Source organism: Periophthalmus magnuspinnatus, chromosome 20, assembly GCF_009829125.3.
Source record: "Periophthalmus magnuspinnatus isolate fPerMag1 chromosome 20, fPerMag1.2.pri, whole genome shotgun sequence".
NCBI lineage: Eukaryota > Metazoa > Chordata > Actinopteri > Gobiiformes > Gobiidae > Periophthalmus > Periophthalmus magnuspinnatus.
In genome coordinates this window covers 14,898,578-14,924,821 of record NC_047145.1, presented here as the reverse complement: position 1 = coordinate 14,924,821, position 26,244 = coordinate 14,898,578, and the positions used below count along the sequence as shown (strand labels likewise).

At 38.4% G+C, this 26,244-nt stretch overlaps 1 protein-coding gene across 20 annotated transcripts in view; it reads right to left on the bottom strand.

The window, feature by feature from the left end:
* si:ch211-285f17.1 (sickle tail protein) overlaps positions 1–26,244 on the bottom strand; it is a 114,537-nt gene that overhangs the window by 8,022 nt on the left and 80,271 nt on the right. For 8 of the 20 annotated variants that reach the window (XM_055229917.1, XM_055229919.1, XM_055229911.1 and 5 more), the window contains exons 3-13: positions 17,567–17,647; positions 16,049–16,244; positions 12,293–12,491; positions 11,023–11,116; positions 6,981–7,840; positions 5,861–5,965; positions 5,406–5,455; positions 3,685–3,818; positions 2,758–2,933; positions 1,251–1,381; positions 754–901 (exon numbers count right to left, since the gene is read on the bottom strand). In XM_055229917.1, coding sequence (XP_055085892.1) covers positions 754–901; positions 1,251–1,381; positions 2,758–2,933; positions 3,685–3,818; positions 5,406–5,455; positions 5,861–5,965; positions 6,981–7,840; positions 11,023–11,116; positions 12,293–12,491; positions 16,049–16,244; positions 17,567–17,647 — 2,174 coding nt within the window. Of the gene's footprint in view, positions 1–753; positions 902–1,250; positions 1,382–2,757; positions 2,934–3,684; positions 3,819–5,405; positions 5,456–5,860; positions 5,966–6,980; positions 7,841–11,022; positions 11,117–12,292; positions 12,492–14,551; positions 14,623–16,048; positions 16,245–16,816; positions 16,904–17,566; positions 17,648–24,395; positions 24,487–26,244 lie in introns of those variants that run through there. The other 12 variants (XM_055229920.1, XM_055229929.1, XM_033985965.2 and 9 more) reach the window with 6 other exon arrangements.

Here is a 26,244-nt window from a genome sequence, read left to right as displayed (position 1 = left end):
CGCTGTGAAAAGTGTTTTTTATTGTAATTCAACAATTTTTAACAGCATTTTTATAATTCCCTGTGGTACTACTGCTTACTACTACAAGACCTACTAACACCACTCTATATTATTAGAATTACTATTTCCACTACTTGGGTCAAAGTAATTGATAACTACATTAACTACATTAACGCAATCAGGGTAACATGAATGTACGCCATTGCAATTCACTAATCAAGAATGACAACAACATACTCTAACAACCACTACAGGTATTACCACTGAAAATTCCATTTCAAATACTAGGGTAACACTACTAGGGTAAAAGTACTTTAACAGTCTCAACATAATCAGACTATATACACCAACATGTTTAGAGTTACGGTAGTTTACTGTTAATCATATCATTATAATCAACTGGCTCTATAATATGATTTTTCGTGGTTTAAAAACAGACCAGAATGAGAGAAAAGTCAAAAGTGCCTTTGAAATCTGTAACATATTAAAATGGAAATGAGCGGCTCCAGTCTTCACCACATTAATTCACTTATCGCTTCAGTGACGACAATGGAAGTAAATCAAGTCGGACGTCACACTCCTCTGTCCACACAGAATGACCTCTTTGATGGGACCAAGGCCGGCCTGCCAGTGGAATCACAATCTCCCACATAACCGATTTACTGAGGAGATCTAAGAATTGCTTTTATTTTCCAACAATAGTGCCCTCGCCGCTTCTACTCCTGATGATTTTCATTTATTTGTATTGCTTACTTTCTGAGTCCGCTGAGTATGTCTGTGAGCATTTTGACCCTTTTCAGCATGGTGTCCAGTTTATGAGGCTCTTCCTTCAAAAACTTGACCGCCTCCACTTCCACACGCAGCACAGCCCTCATCCTGGTCTGAAGAGCTGGGAATTCCCCTAAAAGAAAAACACAAGGGATGTTTAGGGCTTTAGTTCTTAATTATAGTCCATGAATTGGTTGATGATATCTTACACAACCTGGTTTTATAAGAATTCTGTGGTGCATTAGCTGTTGTTTTGGGACTCATTGGACGGTCTAATCTTTATTTTCATGTTTACTACTACTTCTCTGTATAAAGTAGTTTTTGCAAGCTTTTGCCAATCCCAAGCAGCACCCCCTTTTAGTCAATTAATCAATGCACCAAGTATGTCTTTAGTCAACAACTAGCAATGTTTAGGTTATAATGACAATTCATAAGAGTTTAAAAGTTTCCAAAGAAGTTAAAACGTTTTCCGAAGAACTAACCTTTAAGGCCAGCCAGCGACTCTCCCACTTTCCTGAGAGTGACAGCCCCCTCCTCCACATCCTTGAGGGTCACTGTCCGCTGGGTCCCACTACTGTCCTTCTGTAATGAGCCCACATACTGCTCCAGCTCACTGCACACAAAGTGAAAACAATTGTAAAAAATTACTTAAGCAGACATTATAGATTCATATTTCCCATTTTAAATAATTAATAAGAGATTCGTATTTATTCAAAGTGAAGTCTTAAAAAGAAAATGGTATCTACATAAACAACTTGGTAAATTTGTTATATTTTCCACCACTGTAAGAACCCTAATACCACATAGGAAACATTTAATTGTAATTACCAGCTTTAAACAGTAGAGGGCAGAGAAAAAACATATAGAAAAGTGTAAAAGCTGACCCTAATGAGCAACAATGAGAATAGGAAAGTAGTACATCTTTTTAAAAATACAACAGCATTACACCAAATTTGAAGAATATTCTAAGACTTTCAATCACCAAGTTTGTAAAAAGTGAAGCCAGCATTTTATTTACGTGAAATCGATAAAACATTTGCAAAAAACAAAACAAAACAGTATTTCCTTAAAGTTTGTCCTAAGATCACAAACCTGAGTCCTACGCTGTGCTATTGTGCCAACAGACTGTATCATGGCACTGGAGGCTATAGGCAAAAACACTGTCCTTAATAGAGCCTCCCCCAGAGAAGGAAATAAGGAAACAGCGTGTTAATGCCCTGTTCTATCAAGCACTGTTGGTATTTGGAATTATGATGGGAAACTCCAGCTGAGAAGGAAATTCACCATCATTCTCAAAGCCATAAACACAACAAAAATATCTTCACTATATGACACTTGAATTATTTAATATTAAACTAAAATAGCACGTGTACGTTTTATGTTATTATAAGACTGTGCTCGTCAACCATATTAGGCTTTTATTGGCTGCGCTTTTTTACACCTTTCACAGTTTTCCTCCCTGCTTCTAAAGCCCATTACCAAACCCTATTTAAAATGGCAGCAGATGTATTTGCTGACTCCATACTGGCTGGATTCCAATATTAACTGCAAGCTTAATCCACTGACTTCAGGGCCTGCTCATTCCCAGCCCCTCTAAGCTGCTCCCATTGTGTTCATCGAAACATAATGTCTTGTGGTAGGACAACACTTTCTGACCTTGCCCGTAAAACATTTATATAAAGGGATTCAATTACTGCGTCAAGTTGGCCAGAGAGACAGGACAATCAATAATTGAAAGTCTATTGTTTAAGTGGTTGTCGTAAGCATATCATTATAAACCTGTTGGCTGTCATTTAGAGGTTGATGGATTGTGAAAATTTGAATGAACACATCAGCTGATGCCTTTGGGAGAGTTCCTAAATGAGGAAACATTATTACACGAACTTCAGGGTGTGTACTGTGGTGTATTCAGTGCATGTTTAAGAACTAATAACCCATCTACTGTTACAAATACAATGCTATAAGCAGGCAGTAAACTTGAATTTTCACCTGAGCTGTGTGAGAACGCGCTCCTCTAGTGTTAGGTACTTGTGGCGATCTTCTTCCACCATAGTTCTTTGCTTCTGCACGGGGTCGTCTGCTCGCTGCATGGCCTCCGATAGTTTCACGCTGATCTCCTGCTCGGCTTTTTTCAGCTGCAGCCTTAAAGCTTCCTGGTTCTGGAGCTAAAGATGTGCACAGAGCAGGGTGAGAGATGGAACCAGCAGCAAAGTAGAGTACTAAAGTGTTAGTGTTGGGGATGTTAGGGATATCTGTTTCTCCAGATATCAGTATTGGTCCGATATTCAAAATGTAGCCGATACTTGGTAGTAATAGTTCTGTACTGCCCCAGTCTCAGTGTCCATGTGTCCATATGGCTGTATGTTCACACAGTCATGCAACAAATAATTTCATAATCCATATTATAAATCCAGTTTGTCATTAGTTTTATAAAATTTGTGAGCTTCAGTGGTGGAACATAATGATGTAAAAGTTGTAAAGTACAGTACTTCAGTAAAAATTCTGCAAAATCTTTGTCAAAATCACTACATTTGAAGCTTTATTAGATCTTAAGCTCTGCTCAAAATACTTGTACTTTTTACTCGTTAAGTACATTTTTAAATGGGTACTTTAATACTTTTACTTAACTAGATTTTTTCATGTGATACTTTTTCTTTTACTTGAATATTCTTTTGCTCCAATATCTGTACTTTTAGTCAAGTAACAAAAGTGATTATTTCTTCCACCACTGGTAAACTTTACTCTAATGCAACATACATTTTTGTGGTCCTTGGTTGTCAATTTTAAAATCTTAACGTCTGTATCTGCAAATATTAGGCTTCAACAGAAGGACAGATATTGGATATCAGGAAAAAAAAAAGTAAATCAAACCATTTGGTGAGATATAAACTGGTGGAGAGTATAAAGAGGTCTTGCCTGGAGCTGTCTCATTTGGTGGAGTTGCATCCTAAGGTCAGAAACATTCTTCCTGAACTGCAGGAGGTTGACTTTTATAGGAGCCTTGTCCGTTGGGATTGTGGGGGTCTTAGGAGCCAATACCGGAGAGCCACCTGTTTGCAGACAAGATCAGGCTTGGTTAATTACAAATAGGTGGAAAAACTTTTTTATTTCTATCTTCAGGTAAATTATTTGACTAGAAATATAAAAATATGTGTAAAGTAAATACATTGCATATAGTTTTTTTTTATTATATTATAGAACAGACAATACATGTTAACATTTCTTTAAAATCTACATTAGTATAAGTAACATGACAGTATTTTAATTATTATTACAAGGTTCATTCGTTACTTTAGTTACTTTGTGGTATACACCTCTGCTTATATCAGTTTATTATTAATAACACAGTACTACTACTTTTTCTTTCTAACTCCACATGTCTACTAATTACAGCTGTGATCATACAAGTCCTGGCAAGTTACACAGCTGTCTGATTCAATTCAATTTAAATTCTATGCAGACTTGGCTTAAACCTTAAAGACTTACACACATGTTTTAGATTTAAAAGTGCTAAATAGGCAACAGCTGTACTATTGGGTTCGTTCTTCAAAGTACTCCAAACTATAATGTATGAGTCTACTAAGTGACCAAGCCCATATGTGACAATAGGACATGCTTGTTTGAAGTGCACACCTAAAGCTCCCTCGCCCCGTGCTATTTTCTACACGGGAGACTTTAGTGTTCCACTGGCCCATTCACTCCTGTCCAACGTGACAGCTGCCTCAACTAGAACTACAGGTTACAGTGTACACAGCCTCTGTTTGGGGCCTTGGGGAAAGCAGTGTATTAACACAATGCAATAACAATTTAACCAATTCTGGTGTTTTGAAAAGTTCTAAGCTAAAATTTCAACACTGTGCAAAAGCTCCAGTTAAGTAGGCCTATGGGAAAATTAAAAGTAATTTACTAAATACAGTGTTTCACTTTCTAAATACTTTTCTAAAGCCCAGTAGGCCAGTAGATGACAAAACTAATACAACTTAAATTACCACTGAGTTCTGTACCATTTTAAGAATTATACACAACTTACTAAAAGAGGAAATCATTGTTTTGGATGGAATATTATGAAACATATATAAGTCTGGGCTGAAAAAATTTTACGAGAAAGGGCCAATTCCTTTCCAGAGGTCAACTCTGGCAACTGCTACTAGAGTGTGTTTTGTTTTTGTTTTGTTTTTTTTGCACAATTGAATATCCAAACAATTGACTCTATGCTATGCCTATCTAGGGCACGCCTCCTAAACCAATATTTGATAAGGTCTTTGCGATACGCTTTCTCATACACCACCCATAAAGTTGTGGAGCTTTATCAAACTAATCTGCCCACAGACTTCCCAGGAGAACAGATTTAATCACTGAATCTTGTTGGCACCCTTTATAGCAGTAATGGCTCTATGTTTTGAGTAGCTTTAGTTCCTGGATTTTTGTCTCCTAACTTCTATTAAACAGTATATACTTGAGGATTGGGATGAAACGTGAACCAGCTAAGCAGAAAGCCTGACGTTGTTTTCCCTCCCAACACCGGCGCTCTTTGCACACTGTTGACTGACATTAAAGTAGGGGCTTGTCGGCACATGACTTCATTGCACTAAAACTCAAAAACTGACCTAGAAAAAGCAGCATACAGTTATACTTACTGGAACTGTGAACACTGTGGGCTGGGGAGGATGTCTTTGGTGGTCTCTCGCTGTAGCCAGAGGGAGAGCAATTAATAACAACCAAAATGATAAGACAATTTAAAATATTTCTGTTTGTGGTTTAGTATTAGTAGTGAATAAAGTATGATGGGAAAGACAACCAGAGGTTAAGATGATGTTAATGTGATCCACTAGCACCACTAGCACACATTTGTTCAAAACGTTTTAGATGGTCGAGCAAACATTTATAGTACAAAATGCAAAAGGTTGAACTGCAGTCAGACAACACATTCACAGGGAATCTTCAAATGATCACACAGTGGAGTCAACCCAACCCAAATGACACGAAAATGTCCATAATCAGGGCTAGACTTTGATGTTTGCTCTATTACGTAATGTTTTTGCTCTTTTTATCCTGGTGATGCCCCATTCTGTCCTGTGCTGTAATTGCTTACCTTATAGACTCCTTGGTGCCACTAGTATTTGGGCCCTTTAAAAGTGCATGCTGAACAAGACCAGTCAAGCTGGCAATCTGTTGCTCCATAGCCTTCATTCGTTCTCTGTTGAAACATCAAAACACCTACTCAACACAAAGGCCTATGGGTCACCGGGATATTTGGAAAATGATGGAGATTGATAACTTAAAGCAAATCAAATTTTAAAGATATTTTAAACTCACTGTGACTTCGTGTCACAAGTGAAGATGAGTGTAAAATGTGAAAATACCAAATAAAGCTGTTTCTCTTATTGGGCCTGAGGCTCGTTTCTGCAGATTTGTGCTGGCTTTGAGTAATGGGCCATCTAAGGACTGTGGTACTGATCTGTCCACTAAACCTCAGTGTTTATTAACACTGATATTTATAGAGAGCAGTGCTTAAAGTCTTTTGTACAATAGTTTATTTTTTTTTACTTTTCATGTCTCCCAGGGCACTTCTAAAATGGCTGATGCCCCCCAGGTGGTCTGACTTGATTTGAAATACCTGTTCTACCTGCAAAATATTATCTAGGTAAACGTCTCCTGTGAAACAGTCCCAGTGCCCTTTTGCCCTCCTCAGTGTTTATTATGAGCTTTCACTCAGAAGTCAGAGCGAGCATAACAGCAGCAGATCTACTGGATTAACCTGTTTGAATAGACCCTGCAGTGGAGCTGTGATTTCTGCCAAATTAACAGAAATATACTGATGTCAATCTGGCCTACACGTAGTGTAGACTTTCAGAAATGGTCGTTTTGTCTAGAGCTGTTACACTAATAACACCTTAATCATCAAAATAATCATCTTCAGCTCTGCTGTTTGGATTAATCCTATGAAAACAGTGGTCAGATAAGCCGAGTGTTGGGTACACAGTACAGTGCAAACTGGTGCAGAGTCATGTGCATGAGAGAGTGAGCATATTGTGACAGTGAGTCTTACTACTGCTCCTGTGCATGGACAATGGGGCTTAGATCAGTTAAATTACATTAGTGGCGGAGTTAGGGTGACACTAGGATGAAGAGTTAGTCCATGCTCCATGCAGCACAATCACTAAAACTATTATTCCTCTTCCCACAGAAACAGGACTCAGACTCATTCTCACCGTGTCTGTTTGTCGTTAGCAGCAGGGATGGGACCCTGAGGGTGACCTGGGACCTCTGTGATCACTGGGGAACCCATGTTGGCCCGGGCCTTGGAACCTGCTCCATCGTCCTTCCTAAACGACTGGCGCACAGGTGAGCCCCTCTCCATGGGGACCCCATGAGGTGGAACCCCATGAGGTGGTACCCCGTGTGGGGGTACGCCGTGTGGGGGTACCCCGTGTGGGGGCATTCCATGTGGTGGTATTGCATGTGGAGGTATTCCATGTGGAGGTCCATGGATGTCAATCATCCGTACTTCAGCCATGCGATGAGGGGATGGGGGTGGTGTCTTGGAACCCAAAGTAGGCAGCTGACTGTTTCTGGACTTCTGTCTGTACAGAGAAGGGTGGTCTATGGTGTCTGTGGGGCTGGGACCACTATAAGAGCCAGTGGAGCGAATAGAAGCACGGTGGAATGCCCTCATATCATGCTCGGGACCATCCAGACCAGGACTGGGGTGTGGTCCATGGGCATTAGCCAGCATGTAAGGGTCTGCGTATATTCCCTCACTTCCCCGGGTTAGAGTGTGGCTTTTATTGGGCATGTCCTCATCAGGCTTCACATCCCGCCTCTCCAGGATGGCACTGGGGCAGGGTGATACGGAGCGGACCGTGGCGCTGGCATTAGACAGTCTCTCCCTGGGCATAGTGGCACTGCTGGGGAGAGAGCTCTGTCGTGGGCCAAAGGGGATCCTGGAGGGGGACGGGGGCATGGAGTGAGGGGTGGGTGGAAGAGCTCCCTGCATCGGGTGATGTGGGGGTGGTCCAATGGGTGGCTGCCTTAGAGGGTGTGGGCCAGGATGTACCATGTCACCATGCATCTAAAAAACACAATTTATTTTATTTGTTTATAGATAACAATTAGAATTCCAACAGTGCCACACAAACCTGAAACATAATAATCAATTTTGCTCAACTTGCAGTGCTTTAAAAGGAAATACACAATGTCAGCAGTTCTTTCAGTTATTTTTTTCAGGAAGAAAATAGCTGTGTGCAGAAACCCAAAACATCGTCTTTCTATGAAATGTCTTGCATGTTTCAGCCACAGGCTTTAATACAGAAGTGTAATCCATTTTTTAGAAGTTTTGGGTAGATGCTGTATTATACTGTACACCAAATTTTGCCTATGAAATCTAAAAATCCCATGTTGTTGGACAGTTTGTCAATGTTTCTCTAAATAATCAAAACTGTAGCCTGGTCTTTGTATCCATAATGTAAGAGTGTTCATGTGCACCATCAGGTTGTGCAGGTTATTAATAAGTAAATTTTCAAAGTTAAGTTTTCAAAGTTATTATTGAAAATTGCATCATTTTGCTAATCTGGCACATGTTTCTTACCCATCCACAAATGCACAAAGAGCTTCCCTCTGCATACTTTAGCAATAACAACTGTTGGTTGTGTAGAAATTTTGACTTTTTGGTGGCAGATTTCAAATTTAATGGTACTGTGCTGTCAGCATGCCTGGTGCAGTTAAACAAAGGTGCTATTGTCTTTTGAAGGCATGACTCATATAAGTCAAAAGCAAATTACAGGCTTTTAGCTTTATCCCCACTTATTCCTAGATCAATAGCTTGGTTGTTATACAATTAATTTTACCATACAGACTATTCTGATCAAACCCAAGCTAAATGGTGAATTATGGTGAGTTACACACACTGCATTCTAAGAGGTGGATGATTTGTTCATACTAAAAGCAAAAGGCAAAACACAACAATATGTTTGTTATTAATGCAATATTTGCTAGTGTTTTGATGTACAGAAAAATTGGCATCTGTTTTGATGTCAATAGGCACTTAATACAATGCAAACTTGAACAAATACTAGCTCTGTCACTGTCAACGAGGACTCTGTGTATATAATTATGTTTTTCAGCTTAGTGTACATAACATTACACTTGACACCTGCTACTAACCTTAACAAAACTATAAAGGTGAGGCTTTTTGCATTATATGCATTCTTCAGAATAATCTTTTTAACCACAAAAGTACAGACATTTCACTGTCTAGTTTAAATCAATTACAAGGTAAGATGTTATATTTAGGCTTCATAGGCCTGATTCTGCATGCATATCAAACCTAGCTGTTTTGAATGTGATCCGAGGCATTACTGTAGCACAGAACAGACCAAATATTTGTGAGGAATACCCTACAAAATTGTTTAACAGGTGCAGAACTTCTTACAGATGTTTGCATACCCGTTTTTCTATTTCATAATTTGTTGCCAAGACAAAACAAGTATATTTACAACATTAAACAATTAAGTGCTTAGTAGCTTTGTTTGAAACCTTTTACTACTCAACCCACCCCTTAAGGCAAGAGGCTCCAAGAATTAAAAATACACTCGACAGCCAATCACTGCTTGAGTTACACATCGCGGACCCACACCTCTTTATGGGAGAATGCAATCTTGTCTACTGATTGACTTCTGCAGCAACTTTGACAACAGGAGCAAGGGGAGTTGCTATGACATGTTGCACCAATCATAAATCAGAAAACTATTTTGTTCAATTTGTCTCTTTGTCATATTTGGCACAATGAATAGAGTTTTATAGAGCCAATATAAAGTTACAGGCTACATGTGCGCAATCAGAAATCAAACTTTGGCTTACAATGTATTTCATTTACTGGCACTGACCAAGGAGTTTCAAATCTAGTGTCAATGGTGCTGTCTTTACTATATACGGCAAAGTACAGTAATAAATATATGTATGATTTAAATAGTATAGCATCTTAAAACATATGCTCACTTGTAAACTTCTTAGTCATAGTATTTGACTGTTGTAGTTGATTACAATGAGAAAAAGTAGTGAGGTATTTGTATGTATTTGTTTTCTGGTCAAGTTTCAAAACAAGGCCTATTTAGAGTAGATCCCATGGCTCCATAAAGCTATCTTTAGGCTCCACAAATACTTCCCATCTAGTGCCAAGTGCATCCTGGTTAAACAGTAACAACGATACATGCATGATGCCTCAATAGTAAGGCCATATATTTTGACACAATATTAAAAAAATTCCCAGGTAAAACAATGAACTTGCATCATGAAACTAGGGTTTTATTGCTGATATATGACCATAGTGCTCTAATACTGTCTGTATGAGATAGCAGGGTCAGACGGATTACAGGGGTAGATTCTAAAGAAGGAAAAATTTGGGGAAAAGATTTTTTGAGCAGCTTTTGTTAGCAAGGAAGCAAACAGCGCACAAATCAGGGCTAGAGTGAGAGATTAGTGCCGGAAAAAGAGTATAGTGGCGTTGAATTGTTGAATGACTTAAGCAAGCTTCAGTCAAGCATGAGTGCCTGAACAATATGGGACCCCCCCAATGGCAGATTAAAAGGAAGCAGGGGGACATTCTTTCCCTTAACTGCAAACAAGGCAGAGGTGAGATCTACATGAGTGGTTCTAAAATTGGGTTTGAGAATAACTGATGGTACATGAACATATTTTGGTGATAATTGCAGTCAATCAATAAATCTGAATTATTCCCATTTTTAGACTGCTACATTCCTATCTTGATTGGTTTTGGTTTAGACCTGGTTTAGACCTGGTTTAGAACCGATTTAGACCTAATTTAGTCCTAATTTAGTCTTTGCGCAGTTATGGTTCAGTTCCTTTTAGTCCTGGAAAAGGTTTTAGACCTTTTTGTCCTGGTTTTATCCTGGTTCTGTCTCGTTTTGTACAGGCATACTTAGCCCTGTTTTGGCCTTAATATCAGTCACAGCATAGATATAATTTAGTTATAGTTTAGTTTAGTTAAGATATTTGATGTGAAAAAATGTAAACACATGGCACCACTTTATAATAACTAGACCTGAATTAGCCTTAATCAATACCCTAACTGTAGCATCTAACCATAACCCCTTATTTATATTTGTATTTACTAAGTATACATCATTCTTAATAAACTATTTGTTCATTATGAATTAAGTCGTTGCACATGCTTTATATAAAAGGTATAGCTATTATAAAGTGTTACCAAACAATCTATCTTACAAATTCACGTACCCTGGCATCCCCGTTGGCCGGCCTTGCTCCGTGGTTGAACGCCTGAGCTGGATCCTTGTGGTAGACTTTCAAACAGGAGTGGTCCGTGATATTTCTGTAAGCAGGAGAAGTAACCGGGGGTAAGAAAGCAGCCCAAGCGTCGCCATCGGACCGCGGGCGATCCTGTCTCGTCCTCTCCCACACCACTTCAAAAGGCACATACGCAGACATAGGCCTATTATACGACATTTTGAGTCCAAATCAAATGTAAGTATCAAAAATGCCCGATCCTCTTGCTTATCATAGTGTTGAGTGACTGGCTGTGGTATATGTGGTGCCAGCCCTAAAGAATCACAAGACAATGTTTTACAGCCCTGATAAAGGGTTAGTCATAAAGTACACACTGAATGGGAACCGGAGAAAAGGGCAAAGTCTTATAGTGTATTTTTTCTCTTGCAATAATAAGTTTGTTTAGTCTATTGCCTGTCTGCCCTATACTTTATCGATAAGACATGGTGGATTCTAATCTGGGGGTTTAAAGTACAAGGGGAGCAAAGAATACGTTTTTAAGCAGCATGTAAATCATTTCATAGTAAACCTACAGTATATAAGCAGGGTGGAGCCAAACAGCTGACAATGTGGAAATGAGTTGCTGAAAAGTTTCCAAAAGCAGTTTTACCAAAGGCATTTTAATGATACATGCATATACATATCTGCTCCTAATGTTCACTCTGCTTAAAAAAATACAAATAGCAGAATGTTTTATATCAGGGACACTGAAAAACAATTTAACAAAGACAGAGGTAGTGCATCAACATATATATATATATAGAAATGCAGAAAGTAGGCTTAATTTGCAAAGCCCATAATATAACATATGTACACTAATGTTTAAAATGTTACAGTTACTGCTACTAACTATTGTTGTATTCAGAACAAAATAAAACATTGACATTTTTGTCCCATGCAAATTTAGAATATTGAGTATATTGTCTATAATTGTCCAAAAGCTACAAAAAAATTACCTTAAAATTATTAAATTAACTTACAATTAAAGTACAATAAAATGATATACAGTGATATTTCCACACTTTGGGGGATTATTTAAACAGCACATTTATTTTCATGCAATACTTGAACCTCAACCAAAACATTTACAGGGTAATTTTTGCATATTTCCAACTGTAAAAATACCAGCCTCTATTGGGAAAGTCTATGACACCCACCCATAATTCACAACATTAAAGTAATTTCCCACCAAAGAAATAGGTATAAAAAGCTTCAGTCTTACCTGACGTCTGAGAGCTCGTAGTAGACGTTCCTCATATCGTCTTTCACATAGACGGCCATACTGGGTGACTCCAGCATTTTCATGGTGAGCTGCTGAGGGAAGGCACTGACAAACAGAGCACGCACTGTGTCTATGCTGGTCACCTCGTTGGGCATGCGGATCTGCTTGGTCTCGTCACCGTACTGCAGGTAGAGCACACCTATACCGACAAAACACAAAAGATAGAATAGTGACAATGGTGACAAGTAGTGACAATAAATGGACCCGCAAGACTGGAGATGGATGAGAATAGAGCAAAACTAGGCTTGAGCTTTTTGGAATAATGAACTTTGAGACTCAAAAGATACAATATACTAGCAATGAAATAATACATATTTAGACAGGTTTGAGATATGTTATGAAAGTTCCTGATAGGGCTGTACGCTTTATCGTAACTGAATCAAAATAACTGACAAACTGACAACGAATTGTTAAAGCTGCAATTATTTAGGTAACATAATATCTTCTCCAAACTACAAAACATCCTGTCTCTTTATGTAAAAAAAAAAAAAAAAAAAAAAAAAAGGAATCTGGTGGTTTAGACATCTAAAAACATGTTCTGAAATGCATGAAATTGTTGAATCTTGTTAATGTTCCCAGACCTGTTTAAAAGTCAACTGAATCCTAATTCTAAAAAATAAACAGAAAATCTAATTGCAATTGTACAATTGCCACACATTGCAATGACATTGTTTTTCCATTATTTTTTCCTGAATATATGTTATGTTACCATAGTTTTAATATAAAATCAACTGTATTGGCTCAGATCTGGCCCCTGCCCATATGATTGTTGGCACCTGACTAACAGACATAAGTTCATACAATGCTATGCAGCTTTTTCCACAACTTTGCACAGACAATTGCTCAGTGTGTTGGACACTGTACTGTAGTTGTTGTAGTTTTTTTTTTTCATCCACTCCTGCTCTGTTTCAAAGACATTTGAATTTAACTGATTTCCTTATACAGATACACCGTATATTATTGCAAGTGTCACTGTATATCAAATAATTCAAGTAACATCTGAGTCAGAAAAACACATTTGATCTCTGATCCAGTTTTGGTGCATGATTACTGTGGAGGGTGTGGTTCATTTAGCTTCACACTCAAAGCAAACCAAAATAGCACAACACTGAAAAAAAACATTTACAAGCATAGAGCACACACTTTTACAACTAGGAGTTCCAACTAGTTAACAACTATCTGGAGTAGTACAAAGTTGTTGTTGGACTGGTGTAGGCCATGGGCCTGGGGTGGAACAGTAAAAGTCAGGCATCAAATGCACTATGGCCTGAACCTCTGAACTATGGGTGTGGCTTTGTGCTGCGATTTGGCAATACAGATGTGTCTCTCTCCCATAATATTTATAGACACACCCACTGTGCACTTGTATAAACAATGAGAAGAAAAAGCATGTCCGTTCTGCACAGCAGTGATTTTATCTGCTGTTTAAAACACAATGAAACAATAGTGGTTTCATTGATTTGTTGGAGATTTTTATAGAAACTTTCCACATTAAAGCATTACTTCTGCCAGTCATAAATCACAACAATGCTACCTTAGCAAAGTGAGCCGAAAATAGCAGGTTTAAGAGAAATGGCTGTAGTGTTGTGCCATAAAAGGACAGTAAAAAAGTTAACAGATGTTTTTGAAATAACCTACAAGATCCTACATGCTCCCCAAGACGAGAAGAGGGAGAGAAAATCCAGGAAATCAAAACTGCTAGCGTTGTGCTCTGTCTAGGCAACTTAACAAAGTGCCCATTTTTTAAGCTAACTTTATCCCCCCCTCGAGAGCAGTTATGTTAACAGTCTGCTAGTTTCTCCAGCCAGATGTTAACAACTCCAGAGCAAATGAGTACCATGACAAAGCGTGCCATTGACGGAGCACGCATTCGGCTGGATTAGAATTCTTCACCTTCGCTTCCATTCAACAATAACGAAAAAAGTGAAATGCCCGGGTTTTAACGAGGAGTCCTGTTACATTCCTGAGAGCTTGGTTTCACAGTGAATTGGAAGCAAATGGTCAATGGGTTTCCGGACCAAATGGCAAGAAAATAGCAGACTGTCTGCGCGGCGGGCAGGTCTGATCTCTCTACAAGTTAAAAGTCTGATTCATCAGCAATCACCAAAACACTGAAGTATATACATAAAAAAGTATTCAAAGTAGATTAATACGTTTTTATATTTTCCATGCAGTATAGGTAATCATAGTACTACTTACATAGCCAGTGATCTTTTGTTTCAATTCAAGCTCCACGTTTGAGTTAGGATTTACAGAGGTAATGTTTTCCAGTGCGAGTGTTTGTGTGGCAGTGGGCGGAGTATGGCTAACTGGTGGCCCCCTTTTTGATCCTCCCCTCCATCCCACTATGGCCCCCCGCTGGCATGGCAATTGTACTCAGGTTGTGAGAGAACTGAAAAGCCTGAGTGTACAGTATTTTTTGTAAAATTCTGTTTTGGAATACCACAAAGTAAGTAAATAATTTTCTATAATAAATTTGTATCCTATTTTCTATAATATATTTTTTACCACTGTATCAACAAAATCCAACTTCCCATGAGAACCAATATTCAACAGCCAACACCAGTCACTTCATGTGGTTTAAGTGAATAAAGTCCTTATTCTAGCAATATACAGCATTATAATTTAATTACATATTTTACCGATTCATTATTCTGCTAGATAATCTATTTTCAATGAATTTGTTGTGAGGTTTTTGTAGTTTTGTCTACCGTGTCTAGAAGTGGAGAATGGCTCCCTGTAGTTTTATTCTTTTCATTCAGGTCAAAAGACATGCCACTCAGCAAGACTTTTTATCTAAGCCTTGGTTATTATCAAGTGACATACCACATATTTGAAATCCTTCCAGGAGAAAACTGCATAATTTTGACGTTGTGTTCAACTGGCAAAATTGTCACAGTCAAAGTGGACGTAAGGATTTTGTGCACATGCGTCGATAAAGCCACTCCTAATACAGTCTATAAGTGATGGCATAATGGGCTTGCATTCTGTAAACTCTCTGCAGAGGCAAAGAGCTCTCATTAAACGTGTTGGCTGTGAGCTCGAGTAGAAAACTGGAGGATGAAGAAAAGGAGGTTTGCTCTGCCAGGGAAAAACTGTAAAATATAATACTTAAAATTATATTTATAAAACAGAGATTGTTTTAAGCAGGTGATAAAGCAAATCATATGTATTATATCTAAATTTTGTGTTTAAGTTTTGTGCTGGATGTCTTTCCTGGCTATGGGTAATGAAGCTGTCTTACAGCCACTAGTGGATGGGTTTTTATTTTATTATAAAAAATATTAGCACTGGTGGAGGCCTGCTTGTGTCCATGGAGATGTTATTGTTTTGCCAGAAAAGGTCTAGTACACCTTTAAGGCAACCATGTATATATCTGGTTTTATTTGAGTTATTTTTCAAAATAGTTGCTTGGACTAGGTTTTGAAGTGAAGGCATTTCACCACTTCTCAAAGAAGCTTTATCATTATATTGATAAGCCTGGATTGATCTGACAGACTGCACATTTTTGGTTAGTTATTTTAGTATCAACACCAATAATATGTGTAAAGAATATGTTCTACTTTTATTCAGCTGTCTAGCACCGCATTAGACATTGCCATAACAATTCTCTACATTGTGCTTTCTGCTTTTGGGGGTTGGCAGGTAAATGTTTTTAAAACAGTGCCTCATGTATTTATCTGTATCTGTGCATACCTAGTGAGCGGTCCTTGGTCTGGTTGGTGGAGCGCACAACGGGCAGGCTTGCTCTAACCCGACTGCCCCGGGTGAAGGTGCTGGGCGTGTCTCCCTCGGACATGGCCTCCAGTGAGTCTAGTGAGGCCAGGGAGATGTGGTCCACCTGATCCCCTGCTCCAGGCTGAGGGCTGGGGCCGTGCTTCGGGCTTCTGCTCTGGAGGGGACAGAAACAAGGACAAGTCAGACCAAAGGGACCATCACAAAGTGCTAGGTATGCTAATATGAGTTATAGTCTTTTTTGGTATGCAAAAGTTAGTGTTATCAATCAGATCCATTCTGAACAAAAATAACTTATTTTGCAATCATGAAATATCATATTCTGTAGCTCTTATGTGTATATGAAGAAGGGCATTATACATATATTGTCATTTTGTACAATTATATGCATGAATGTATTTCCCCACAGTTACTAACGCAGTACTCAAAAAGTGACAAAACTCAACTTCAATAAATTTGTCACTCACTGCAAGATTAATCCATCAAACTGACAACAACTATATTTAAAGCCTCAGAAAATGCCATGACACAGTTATTCATGCTTCAGAAAACAACACAATACATGTAGCTTGCATTTAGCACTGCAACAACCCACTCTGCTCTCATGCGCTCTCCAAAATGCATTCAAAAGACCCTGTTGCTATTCTGGCCTGCATGCCTCAAAGTTATGTGAGAGTTCATGTCCAAACCTTCCAATAACAAACTACAAAAGATGAAAGCCGAACTTACAAAGCAGGTTCAACACAAACAGTTTAAAGCGCTGATTAGGGACCGCGAACTGTGTCATCACAAGTTCAGGATAAGGCCCACGTCCGGAAATCAGATCCACTCCATGGGCTCTGTAGCTGCTCTGGAACAATGGCTACACCCCAGTGGACTCCTATGGCTCTGGTGTAAGGTGATCCGAACCAGGGGGACAAAGTGGGACAACCAGTCAGGGTCAGCCAACACTAAGTCTATTATGAAACGGCTCCTTTGAACAAGTGCAGTGCCTTAAATGGAGACTGATACAAGTACAGGCCTACAGGGTTATATACAGAACACCAAAACGGTCACGGTTAAGTTATTGTTAAGTTATTACTGTGTGTATTGAAGTAAAAGTGGAAACACAATGATTAAAAGAGAAATGTGAGCCGATGTCATCTTTTTTTTAACATGACCAAACATGCTACACTTGGAACATGAATATTGCAATATATTAATTTCCAAAGTAATTTTGTTATGATATAAGTGATTAAATAAATAAATAATTGTGTAATGTGTGCCTTCAATGTGTGGTCATTTGTAAATTTTTCTTAATTTTAAACACTGGTGCTGGTTTGCTTGATCGATCTCTCTATCTATCTGTCTATAAGTGGCAGGTACACATGAACATAGAATTAGGTCAAACAGGAGCAAATGTTAGTTAAAAAACAACCACACTCTTGTAATCAAAGTTACACGATGCAGATAAGATACAATATATAAACAACAACAAACTTTGCGAGGCACTTGGATTCTCATCAGGTAGCTCTGAATGTCAAGCTCGGAGTGGAGAGCTGTGAGCATGTGCTGCAAACACTGAAGAGGGAAAGAAGAGAGGAGAAAAGAAACATGTCTGAGGATGGCCAGCAGGGGGGCTGTGTGGACATCGCACTAAACAGAGTAACCGCAGCAACAGGTCAACAGCAGCACAAACATATGGAGAGAGGAAAGGTGCAAGGATGGCAGGTGGTTAACATGTGTGCATTAGGATTGGGATTAGGTAGGGAGGATGGGAGGCCAAAGAGAGTGAATTATTTGCGGATTTTACACAATACTGTTTACATCTATGTTAAAATCAAAACTCTGTGTGAAGCACCATGAAGGGACCCCTGTTGTGATATTAAGATAAAGCATTACTAAGCTAAGTCATTACACCTCTAGTCCTACTTATAAAATACTACTTACTGATAGATTTTAGCTTCCAAAAGACATATTTTGTTTCAAATTGTTAATTGCTATGACAATGGTCCTATGAGAAACCCATGGGTATTAAATATGTTATACAAGTGTAATGGACAATGATAAACAACTGTTCATTTCTTCCATATGGTTTAACCGACATGAACCTTTCTATTTTTTATTGAATTAATTCACCAATTTCTAAACCGCAAATTAAATGCAACACTATTTTTTGATCCCATAGCATCTCAACCATGTGATAGACTCAGGGAAGAAGATCACCTCGATGCCTGACACAGCATCCCCAAACGCAGAGGTAAGCGTAATTCCACATTGAAATACACTTAGGTTGCAGTATCAAAGGATTAAAACTACACGAATAAACTGTACTTGATAGTAGTCGTCCTTGTAGGTCACCTGGAGTTGGCATGTCACCTGAAACCATTGGCTACACCGGGAAAACCGAGCCCCGAGTGAATGATTTATGAGTAGGTAAGGGGGTCCGGACGCACAACATAAGGCGCAGTGTGTTAATCAAATGGACTTCTTCAATCACTCACTGACGCTGGTGTGACAAGAGTAGACTACTAAGACAATACTATAGTGACAATAACAAAGTAAGGGGGCAGGGCTTAAAAGGAGAGTAAATAGGCCCAAAGCTTTGTTAACATGTTCAAACAAGACAAGTGTGAACAGAGACAGCATGAAAAATAAAGGGTTTTCCATCAATGGCTTCTAAAGAACTGGTTTACAAAATGGCAAATTAAGTTGTTCCTTATGATGTTTGATTTTATTGGTTCTATTACTGACTCTCTCTCTATATAATATGTTTTGGAGGAGAATTGAAATTGTAATTGTTCCTTGTTTATTGTGTAGTAAAAACTTGTATGTACCTTCTCCATAGAACTATTTCGTTTTCTGAATAAAGCAGGTGACTGAACATTAGGTAAAAAGACTTATGTTTGTTCACTTTTGCAATTTACAACTTACAAGCTCACATTCATTTTTAAATTGTCATAATATTTGATTGAAGTACACAAATTGAAATACGTAAAGTAAAACATAAACATTACAATAGAATGCTAACTTTTTTTCTTGGATAGATGTGTGAGTGAAATGATATAGTCGCAGTTAAAACGCCAACAGGAGCTTTAAGCACTTGTTATAAAAAGCCTCATTAACTTTTAACACTTTCACTATTTCACATGTGACAATATGGTGTTACCCAAAAGGTCGCCGCAGAATTAGGTCAGCTCTTTATAACTTCCTCTTATTCATTCATCCATTGGCGGTTAAACACTGAATTTTGTTTTATAATGGCTTGCTCCCCTACTTCCTGTCTTTAACCAACCACTTCCTTGTTTGGGCTGCAGGTCTGAAACCGCAGGCTGTAGCACAGACCGGCTGCAGAGTCACACCTACACTTCAATAGAGTGTTCTTCCCCAGGCATTTCTCTCACTTCAGTCCAACAAGACAACCTGCCACTCAGAATCTGTCTGCTTTTGTACACCTTTTACCGTGACAGCTATGATAGATGTGCTGCCTAGAGACTGCCACTCGCTTATATGCAAAATTATGACAACCTATGCACCAGAGAGAGCTACTTTTGAAGGGTCAGGGAAATAAGAATAACATCACTCCTTTTTTTTTTAATAATAAGGTTCTAAATCTTAAAAAAATAAATAAAATCTGAGAAAAAGTAATAGTGAAAAGAAGTGTTTGTGCTGGTTTGTTTTGTTTTGAAAGGCACTGCGTATAAAGAGAGACTGGTTGCGTGCATGGGTGAGTCACACTATTGTTCCAGCAAATCTTAGCTTCAGCTCAGGACATCCAGAAAGCAGTCAGTCCTCCAACAACAGCAGCGTCTTTAGGAACAGGCTCAGCTGTGTGTTTGGGGTAGACATGGAGTGCAAATGTAATTTAAACTTAATACATAGGATTTGATTTCCAAAAGTGTTGTCCTTTGCATCCTCCTTTATATAGTTTGTATTTACACTCTACAGTATTTCAATTTTATTACGCAACTTTATTGTTTGGTGTGTCAACTACAGCTTATAATTGCTACACTATATAACAGAACAAGCAAGAGCATCTGAACTTTCTGACAACATGATGAAGTTATGATCATTTCACACAATGGTAGTAAACATGAAAATACTGACAAGTTAAAGATGAATGTATGTAACTTTTGTCTTGTTTGTCTCCATGTTGTTGCTTTGTCTACAATGTTCCACAGCATGGGCTGCTGGGGCATTAATCAGTAACCTCTACCCAAGGTGACAACAAAAAAAACTTTAATTGAATAAATCTAAGTTTAATGTCAAGGTGCGGGGCATTCCAGGCGAAGCAATAACATCTTTATGGAGACAAACAGGTAAACTATCAACCACAAAAATGACTGGACCTTGCAAAATATGTATTATATTGACATTTACTTTAGAATATCATAGTTAACTCTAACCAGTATGTGTTTTCTTAAGGCTTTTCTTTTACACTCTATAGCGCCATAGCAACACATATATAACAGAGGTACATTTCTGGTTTATATAACTTTGAATATTAAACAGTTCTTTCCATCCAAAGGAGTCTGCTGCCTGATTTGACAGCGCAAAAATCACTGTTACATCAGAGACGCCTTACGTGTCTCTGTCTTTGCTTCTGACAGGCAGCCCGACGTACCGAGCCGAGATGGGCCGATTAAACCAAATTACGATTGTTAAGAATAATAACGCTACCATCAGAGCCCTGTTGGGTCACTCACAGAGGCTCCAAGTAGAGAAACACAGCCCTTTTTGAAAGCTGCTACCACACCTGCTCCTTGCCCACACAAAGAAGGCTGATTGAAGCCTACTGTACCTTTTATGTAATCAGCATAATCATGACTTTACATGGGCTAGTTTTACCTTAAAAGCCCCACATCTCTGCAATCAAGGCGGCTTACATGATGCAGAAATGTGGGGAGTATAAGAAAAAGGTTACAATATAGGTTTCATAATACAGCAATACAACTTGAGGAGACTCGTAAGAACATTCACCCTCAAAGGCATATGTTAGTGGTTCAATTCTAGCTAAGCAGTGTCCTTATGCCCATGGGCAAGACTCTTTATCCATCTACAGCCTATCCATGTGAATATTGGTGATGACAGTATAGGTTCTGGCGTGTTTTTTTTTTTGGTTTTTTTTGACACATTAAAGATGCACGGTGTAAATTTTCGGGTCAAGGGTTAAGATAAGATAAGACATGCCTTTATTAGTCCCACAGTGGGGAAATTCCAGTATTGCACTGCACAGTTAAAGAACAGAAGGAAAATGGTACATGCAATAAAACAAGATAATAGATAAATAGTTTAAAATAATTAAAAAAATATACTTAAAAATAAATTAAAATAGACTCTAATATAACATCTTCGTAAAGTGACTTAAGTATTGCACATAGGTATGGATGAATGACACATGTTCAGTGTTGACAGTGTTCATTGTACAGTCTGACAGCAGCAGGAAGGAAAGACGTGCGAAACCTCTCCTTCACACAGCGAGGGTGAATCAGTCTGTTACTGAAGCTGTTAGCCACCTGCATTCATACAGTGAGTCACCTCTCCACAGATCTGACCTATAACTTAGCTCGGTTGTACGTGCATGAAGAGAAATTCAAGTTAAATGGCATTCTGTGGAACCTTCCAGCAATAAACAAGCAGGTGGCATACCCAAGAAAAGTTACATAGTGTACCTTTAATTAATCATACTACATACATCAATATTTTTTCACTTTTACTATCCACTGGCAAAACTCACTGACAAATATTGCTAATGCCATGTGTTGTCCATGTTTTGAGTCAGTGCTTGCGCTAACCAGAAAAACGTGTTTGCCGTGCCTATATTCTCAAACCCAGACGACCAAGAATGTAAACATTTTAGTGAAGGGAGTGAGGTCTGTGTGGTTTTAAACGCAAACTTTTACTGATGCGAGCACAGCTTTCCACTTAAGATGCTAATTTGGTCAGCCGGGCCCTGGGGAGAGAAAGTATAGGGCTCACTGTAATTACCTGCCTGTATTTGGATGGCAAACACACATATACAAGGAGACTGCTAAGGGCCTCGTTAACCCTTTAAGTCGCTGCCAATGCTGATGAATGTTTGAAATAAGGCTCGAAAGAGTACAGCCATTTTTTACTGCACGGTTAGAAGTCGTGTGTTATCCAAAAGCCAGAGGTAATAAACAGCTCCACAAAACGGGACAGGACCAAATTGTGATGGTTGCAAGTATCAAGTTAATGCAACATTCTTACTAAATTACATTTGAGGAGGAGTAAAAGAAACATATTTGTTTGCCCAAAAATCTCTATTTCACCTCCCATGTCCTTATTACTCAATTTATTTTTACTGGAATGTTTAAACTTTAAATACAAATACACACAAAATAGGATGGTCAATAAATAAAAATAAAGTCCCAAAGGTTTCGTATTGTCAATGATGAGCTTGGGGCTTTTAAAAATGTCAGGTTTATAGGCAACTTTGGAGGATTTTTTTTTTTTTATGTATAAGGGCACAGAACAAAAGTGTGCCTTGTTTATATTCATGAAGTTAAAATTCATATCTATCTTTGTAAATGTTTTTACGTTTTTTTTTTAAAGAAAACTGTATTCCATAAATGTCAACTGGCCAACTTAACTGGGTGCAATGGCCTTTCAGTTCTACTACTATGTTTCTAGTTGCCTTGCTTCCAACAGTGCCAAAGTCCACTAAACTTAAAACAGCTATCATTTTCAAAAACAAAGCTGGAATTGTTCTGGTTCTCAACAAACACAAAATAATATATTCTATGTCCACAAAACTACTGTGTAAGAAATACTTTCCAGTTTACCATATTTCTGCTCTGTCTGCCCTGTCTATTACCCAAACCACATGCTTTCACCTTCCTGGACAGCAGATGTGTTTTGATGGCTTCTCCTCGTCCCATTTTCATCCAAAACACCTGCTACAGTCCACTCTGCACTTCAGCACAATATTAAAGCCCTGTCAATCAAAGGGCCCATCCATATGCTGTCTGTCCACACACCAGCAGCCTTTGTCTCCCCTGCCCGTAATGACATTATAGCAAAATCCCCTCGTCATCCATTCCCATTCATTGCTCTCTCATCCCTCGCTCACTCCCTCTGAAAACGCATTCGTCCTATAATCCTGCCATCCAAATCCCTAGATGACCTTTGGGGAGATGGACGAGTGTGTTAATTGGTGTGTTAAAAGAAGATGACGCTGCAAAAGCAACAATGGAGGTCAGTTGTACATAATGAACAAACATGCAGAAATGATGGAAATTGCAATGCAGATATGGCAACGTTTGGATTGATAACATTGTAAAATAAGACGAAAGCTTCAGTAATCTTAAAATCAAATTTATGACAACATTTAATTTTGGTAAAACGTAAATTGATTTAAAGCATCTATTTTTTATTTACTTTTTTGCCAATAAAAATGCGTGTATGCAAATTTCTAATAGCTATTTTGCTTTAAACCATTCAGTTGCGTAACCTATTAAAAAACCTGATTGCATGACACCATCTGATGACTATTAGATTTCACTTTGAAGTTCAAACCAGCCACATGTTGCTTAAGCTGCAAATGAAGTGCGCAAAATCACCACAGAAAACAATAGCCAGACTGTTGACCCAGCACAGCGAGGAGGCAAGATGGCTATCTGATCTGCTACATTGACATTTCAACTACGCAGACTCTCTGACGATACGCTCTACTGATGCATATGCACAATCAGACATAACACCATTTACTTAAAAGTCAATCTCAACCAGGAAACAAAAAAAATCTTGGACATTTTTAAGAATTCTTCTGATCACGTTCATCATATTTTTGTAATCATGTAGTCTTGGTTAAGGTTCAACATTGCACACACGTTTTGTTCGTTTCTATCACGTTTTGTTCATTTAAAAGTTTCACAAACACCTAGTACTAATTTAGCTCATAGTCAAACCTGTAATTCCGACATTACATCACCTCGACTTTAGCATAAGGCACAATACATATATCAGAATCAAATCAAAATCGTAATTTGAGTTGACGCAAGTTGCATTAGCTGTAGTTATTTTGATAATAGAATGTCCAGAACAAAATATCCTGTCTTTTACTAAAATAATCTTATTTCACATGTACTTTAGACCTCTACAAACATGTTCTGAAATGCATGAGATTCTTGTATTAGTTTGCCAGTTCATATTTCAGTCCTCTCTCAAATGATAATGCTGTTGGAGTTCACAATGTGCACGATGAACTGAATCCTACTTTCAAACATATATTGTAAGTCTAAACACAATTCCAAACTTGTGCAGCCCTACTTCAAAGCTATCTAAATGTAAAAAGTCGAATAGTTACCATTCTGGAGCAGCGGCTGTAGCCTTAGCCTTGAGTTTTGGACACTGGAAACTCCCTGGTCAAAAGGAAACAATGTCTTTCCCCCTCTGTTATTTCAGTGCTTCTCACACTTGCTCGGTTAAAGCTGTGTCCGGCACGCTTCCCCTACAGGCTCCCCACCTCCCAGCGGATGCCCCCACCGCCACCACCACAACAGCCAGCACACACACTCCAGCTATCCAAAACACACTCAAACACACGATTAGGCTGACACAGGGGAAAGTTAGATGGAGACAGGCATCTGGAGAAATCTCTCTGTTCAAATGCCTTTAAATGCAAAAATGCAATCCAAAAAGTGTTATAAAATCTCAAAGAATTCAATCTCTTGCTAAAAAGGTGTATGTTATCTTATCTTACAGGCTAATCCCTGTGTCCAATTTGATTTAGTATCTGTCCTGCCCAAGGCACTGGCTGCAGACGGCACCTGTGGGACCCTTAAGAGATATCAAAATCGCAGCAGTCAGCTTGGCTAGTTTCACACAAGAAGTTTAATAGACTTCCTAATCAAGCTAAATGTATGCTAATTAAAGATGTACTAGGTGACTCTTCTGGTAGAGAGTCTTCCACTTGCTTGTCTCCATGAAGATGTTGTTGCTATATCTGAAATGTTTTAAGTATGGCATTAGGCGTATCTACCATGAAGACAAGCAGGTGGTGAAACCTACACCAGAAATTTTCTCCAATGTAACTTTAAATATACTGCACATATTACAAAACTGCTGAAAAAACATTTATAAACCAAAATGGTTCACTCTCCCCTTACTTACACTATCCCTTACTTACTTAAAAAAAAGAAATCCTAGACAATCATTACTTTTTAAATTGTGTTATCAGTAGCCATAAACCAACTGACGCAAAAACAAAATCTCCTTGACACAGGTCATATAACAATAATGTAATGTTTTGGCGCAAGTAATGAAAGACAGACTCATTAAATAGCGGCTAATCTTTGTTTTTGAATGTTTTATTGACTATATCCATTGTTATCGTTTTAAGTATGGAGTCAGGTTACGTAACACTGCAGGTCCAGGCCTACACCCCAACTGCAGCTCATTTACCAGTCTCTCATGCCATTGTCAACACACCTTTGCTTGCATGGTAAATCCTCCTAGCCCAGCCCCTTCTCGCTCTCCTCTCTCTCGCCTCTTTCTCTCCTCCCTCCCTCTCTCCCTTCTCTTCCCTCTCTCTCCCTCTCTCTCCCTCTCTGTCTTTCTCACCAAACAAATACATGCAAACTATGTGCTGACAGAGTTGGAGAGCTCCAATGTGTCCAAACTTGCTCTTTTAATTTCACTTTATCAACAACAACAGGATGCATTATACAGTTGCCTGCAACCACTATCTGGGCCTGGGAACGGAATAGTGGACTATTTGCTAATATTAATATTGCAATTGTTCTAGAGATATGTACAATTAGAATATCAAGTATATGGTCTATAATTGGCTCTGGGCACAGAAAAATATAAAATAAATAACATATTAAAACTCAAATTAACTGAAATAAAGACTACCTAATTATTTTTATTATATGTACAATACTTCAGTTTGTGGTGTTATTTTAATATTTATTATGCCTTCAAAATAGCATTAGCAACTTTTATGGTCAATTCATGTTTTGTGCAATACATGAACTCAACCAAGATTTTAAATAAATAAATAAAATAAAATACAAAATGGAGATACAGATTTTTGTCCATCCACCCCTATGTAGCTACCTAGCAATATAAGGTCTTGCAAAGTTGAACAAAAATAGTTCTATTGCAAAGAACCCAGATATTTAATCACTACTTTACATTCAAATCACATAATT